Source organism: Guillardia theta (assembly GCF_000315625.1).
Source record: "Guillardia theta CCMP2712 unplaced genomic scaffold GUITHscaffold_170, whole genome shotgun sequence".
Lineage (NCBI taxonomy): Eukaryota > Cryptophyceae > Pyrenomonadales > Geminigeraceae > Guillardia > Guillardia theta.
The window spans coordinates 50,391-54,600 of NW_005434506.1; the positions used below are offsets into that span (position 1 = coordinate 50,391).

General features: G+C 55.4%; 3 protein-coding genes across 3 annotated transcripts in view; 1 reads left to right on the forward strand and 2 right to left on the reverse strand.

Moving 5' to 3' along the window:
- Positions 1–1,408, forward strand: part of GUITHDRAFT_120094 (hypothetical protein) — a gene marked incomplete at both ends in the record, with an annotated part of 2,938 nt that extends 1,530 nt beyond the window's left edge. Inside the window, 7 exons of the mRNA XM_005820628.1 lie at positions 135–198; positions 346–386; positions 677–726; positions 870–937; positions 1,167–1,204; positions 1,249–1,310; positions 1,357–1,408. Of these exons, the coding sequence (XP_005820685.1) occupies positions 135–198; positions 346–386; positions 677–726; positions 870–937; positions 1,167–1,204; positions 1,249–1,310; positions 1,357–1,408 (375 nt within the window). The remainder of the gene's footprint in view (positions 1–134; positions 199–345; positions 387–676; positions 727–869; positions 938–1,166; positions 1,205–1,248; positions 1,311–1,356) is intronic.
- A 258-nt stretch (positions 1,409–1,666) lies between these two features.
- On the reverse strand, positions 1,667–1,864 carry GUITHDRAFT_155952 (hypothetical protein; the record flags this gene model as incomplete). The annotated part of the gene is made up of 1 exon (XM_005820629.1): positions 1,667–1,864. A coding segment is annotated over one exon (188 nt), but the record flags the coding sequence as incomplete, so codon positions are not given.
- A 2,268-nt stretch (positions 1,865–4,132) lies between these two features.
- GUITHDRAFT_147725 (hypothetical protein) overlaps positions 4,133–4,210 on the reverse strand; it is a gene marked incomplete at both ends in the record, with an annotated part of 1,745 nt that continues 1,667 nt past the window's right edge. The window contains one exon of the mRNA XM_005820630.1: positions 4,133–4,150. Within this exon, the coding sequence (XP_005820687.1) occupies positions 4,133–4,150 (18 nt within the window). The remainder of the gene's footprint in view (positions 4,151–4,210) is intronic.

A 4,210-nucleotide genomic window follows, 5' to 3' on the forward strand; every position in this document is an offset into this window, starting at 1 on the left:
TTCCTTCCTCCTCCATCTTTCCCTTCTGCCGCACCTTCATCTTCCTTCTCGATCTTGTCTCAGTCCTCCTCTGCCTCCTCCTCTGCCTCCTCCTCTCCTCCTCATCCACTGACTAGCTGACTGACAGCGGGCAGTGGATCCTCGTAAGTCGCGGTTGGATCCCGAGGAGGATGAGAAAGGACTATCCCATCAGTCAAGGTCTCCTCTCAGTTGACCTCGTCTCCCTCCTCCTTTCCACCTCCTCTCTCTCCTTCCCCTTGACTCCTTGCCCCTCTCTCCTCTCACCTCGCGTGCTGTTCTCCTTCCTTTTCTCCCGATCTTCTTCTCACGTCTATTGCCCTGCAGGGGATGAAGAAATCACCCTCGTCCTTACTCCTCAGCCCAAGGTGAACCAGCACACAATTTCTTTCCTCTCCTCTTTCTCCCTTCCCCTCCTCTCGTCTCCTCTCGTCTCCTCTCGTCTCCTCTCGTCTCCTCTCATCTCCTCTCCTTTCGTCTCCTCTTCTCTCGTCTCCTCTTCTCTCGTCTCCTCTTCTCTCGTCTCCTCTCGTCTCGTCTCCTCTCGTCTCGTCTCCTCTCCGCTCCTCTCTTTCAACTCATACCCTTCTCTCCTCTCCTCTCCTCTCCTCTCCTCTCCTCTCCTCTCCTCTCCTAACGCAACCATGGTTCTTCTCAGGCTGGAAGTCTCGCCCCTAAGAACGATCCAGAGCAGAACAGCTGGTTCAGGTGAACAGCTGAACCATCACAATTCCTACCTTGTCCTCCTCCTCTCCCTCTCCTCCACTTCCATCCTCCTCCCCCAATATTGTCTCATCCCACTTCCTCTCCTCACTTCCGCTTCTCCTTCCTTTTGCTCATCATCGTCATAGTGTGGATCTAGCGGCCATGTCCGACTTCGCTCAGCTGCCGGAAGTCGCTCCCTTCGCGGAGCTCATCAGTGAGTAGAGAGGAGAAGATAGGGAGTGAGGGGAAGGGGAGGAAGGGAAGGAGGAGGCAGAGCAGATGGTAGGAGGAAGAAGGGAGAAAGAGACAGGGAAGGGAGCAGGAGGATGGGAAAATGGAGAGAGAGGAGAGGGAGGGGAAGAGCATAGATGGAAAACGACAAAGCGAGCATGCAGAGGAGTGCAGGGGAAGGCAGAAGAGTGTCTGCTGACTGGCTGCTGCAGATCCTGTTGAAGGAGGGAAGTTTCCTCGACCCAAGAAGGTGGGGGCGCCTGTTATCCGTCCTTGTGTTGTGACACAGAGCAGGAGGGCGACCTGATCAACTTCTACGTCACTCCTGCTACGCATCTCTCCTACGCTGCCACTTGGTGAGAGGCAACAATGATTGTCTTGCTCCCTCACTCGCCTCGTCAGGTACATGCTGTCGGGTGCAATGGCAGTAGCCACCTACTACCGTTTCAGGTGAAACCTGTCGACACACCTGACTGGTACAAACCGGGACGACCACGATGAAACGGACTTGTTGATTTGATCAAGATCAAGCCTAACATTTTCGTCACTGATGAAGGAAAAGCCCCACGTTCGCTGAGTCTATGTCATGTTAGCGTAAGAACGGCCAATCAGAGGCATCTTGCAAAAATGCTATGCAGTATGTACTACAATGCAGTGCGGGTGAATAGGCCAAAGAGCATGAAAGAATACAGAGAGTTTTATTCATCGGCTCTTCTCATCGCTTACGAGCGGTTGTAGAAGTAGTCCCAGTGGTTGCGGGCGCGGACCCAGTCGTCGTAGGCAGCAGCATCGTTGGCCTTGTAGTAGGTGTCAGCGGAGGCGTTGTAGAGCTGGCGGGCCTGGGCGTTCTGGCCGGCGGCCTTGGCGTAGAGAGCAGCAGCAGTCTGTCCGTAGAGGGTCTGGAACATCTGGAAAAGAAACATGAGAAACTATGAAACCATTTGAGCCGCAATGGTCCTTCATGATCAAACAACCCATCAATCATCTTCTCTTCCTTTCCTGAGCTTCTCCCTCCCGAATCTCCTTCCAAAGCACCTTGATCTTCCTCTCTCTCAGCACCTGTCTTCTTTCTCTCCCTCCCTCCTCTCGATCGCCATCCCTCCCCATCCTCCGCCTTCAACATGTCGCATGCGCACAGGCATCGTCTCACCTTCGTGTGCAGAACGTCCTCCGCCGCTGCTTCATATAGACCCCCACCCCACCTATCCCTACCCTACCCGGGTACCATGATTAATTTAGAGCCACCCAGCTACCTTCAACTACCCTTGCACATTCCTTTGGTCAACACCCCTACCCTGTCATTTCCGACTGGTTTCTCCGGGATAGTACCAGTACCCATGACCCCTTGTGGTCTGGAGCGATCGGTACTCTTTTCGGCGAAATGAGTTCAACTCTCCTTGTTCTCATGGGGTGGGGTGGTATTTGTGTGGGGTCCTACTACCCCCTTTCACAGAGGCATCCCGAAATAGGAAAAATGGTTGAGTAAAACTGAGAGGCTCGTAACCTGCTACTGAAGTAACTGTTGCCTAAACCCGGCGGGCCCGGGTCTGAGTCACCGGGCCCGGGCCCGGCCGGGCCGCCAGTAAGGGCCCGTCGGATCGGACCTTGCAGTGTCACACGGTTTCAAGTTGCAAGTTTCAGTGACAATGATGGCCCTGGCTTGGAACAAACTGGCTTGGAACAAACTGCACTCAGCCGCGGCGGCGGCAAGCACTCCCGGAGCCTGACTCGCTGAGCACTGAGCACTGCACACGGTGCCGCCGGGCCCGCGGTAGTGTCGTCGGCACCGAGCAGTGGCAGTGGTGTGATCATGATTCGCTGGAAGCGAGCCTAAGTTGAGTCCCATCGGAGTCACCGGCGTCCGTCACAGCCGCCGGGCAGCCCGGGCCGGCCGGCCCCGCCCGCGGCCGGGAATCTGGATTATCCCTGCCGTATTGGGAGGTAGTGAGTCACTGGGCGGCCGTCCCGAGTCCGATCGGACCCGGCCCGGCAGAGTCTTAGTGATCAGTGCCACGATGCGGCGGCATGACTGGGTCCGGGACTGAGCGCCGGGCGGCCCGGGGCCGGCCGCCGGGCCGGCCGATCGGACTGCAAAAAAAACGGTTACAGAGCGTTACCTAACGAAGAGGCGCCGACAATGAACTTGGTACGGCAGTGACAAGGGGGGAGAGGGGAAGGGAGGAAATGATGTGATGGCGAAGAGGGAGAGAAGTAGCAGATGATGAGAGAAGATGGAACCAATGTGTAGATGGTGAGGATAGTGGTATGATTTGGGGGAGGAGAAAGATGATAGGTGAGGAATTCATGATTGAAGATGGATTTTTGTTTGTCCGCATGGGAATGGTCGAGGATGAGGCAGGTCGGTGAGACAAACTCGAAGAGGATCAGGTACAAAGCTTGAGGTGATCTAGCCTATGTTGCAACAGATAAGAAGGAAGATAGAAGATTGGAATGAGTGTATCTAGCCTATACTGCAACAGATAAGAAGGAAGATAGAAGATTGGAATGAGTGCAAAGAGGAGACGTGGGCTGGAGCGAGATGGAGAGGCGATAATGCTGCTGTGTGAACGGGGCAGGGAGAGCGGATGAGGGGATGAATGAGAGAGGGAGGAGGGTGCGAAGTGCTGACATCTGGCGACAGATGTCGCTCGAGAGGAGCTCGAGGGCCGTCCTCGTGCTCGGTTCACTGTTCGCAGTTGTGGCCCTGCTCCTTGCTCTCAGCGGATCGGCTGTGAGTACATGCTCCGCTGTTGTGTTCCTCCTTGACATATGCTCCCTCTTGCTTGTCTTCTTAACTTTCTGTTCCAGTCTGTCAAGCAGGCAAGACCAGCGGTCTTGATGCAGAGAGCAGCGAGGCAAGGAAAGCTGCGCATGACGATGCTGGAGGAGGAGGAGGAGGAGGAAGGATGTGTGTTGCTACATAGAATGTCCCTGCGCCCTCTCACTGTGCTGCAGTTGTCCCTTTGGATGACGCTACCGAATACGACGAGAACAATGTCGGGCTGCACCAGAACGAGATTGATGAGGGGGTGAGGAGGAGGAGGAAGAGGACGAAGTGGGAGGGCAGTGGCGGAGGGGGGAGAGGAGGGGGTAGGGTGGAGGGGGGGGTGACGAGGACAAGGAGGAGGAGGAGGAGAGGACATCAATGTGATACTTTGTTGCAGATCCCCGATGATTTTTATGAGGCCTTGAACGACTGCGATCAGGTAGGAAGAGAAAGCAGAGCAGAGCAGAGCAGATGTGAATGATGAAGGGA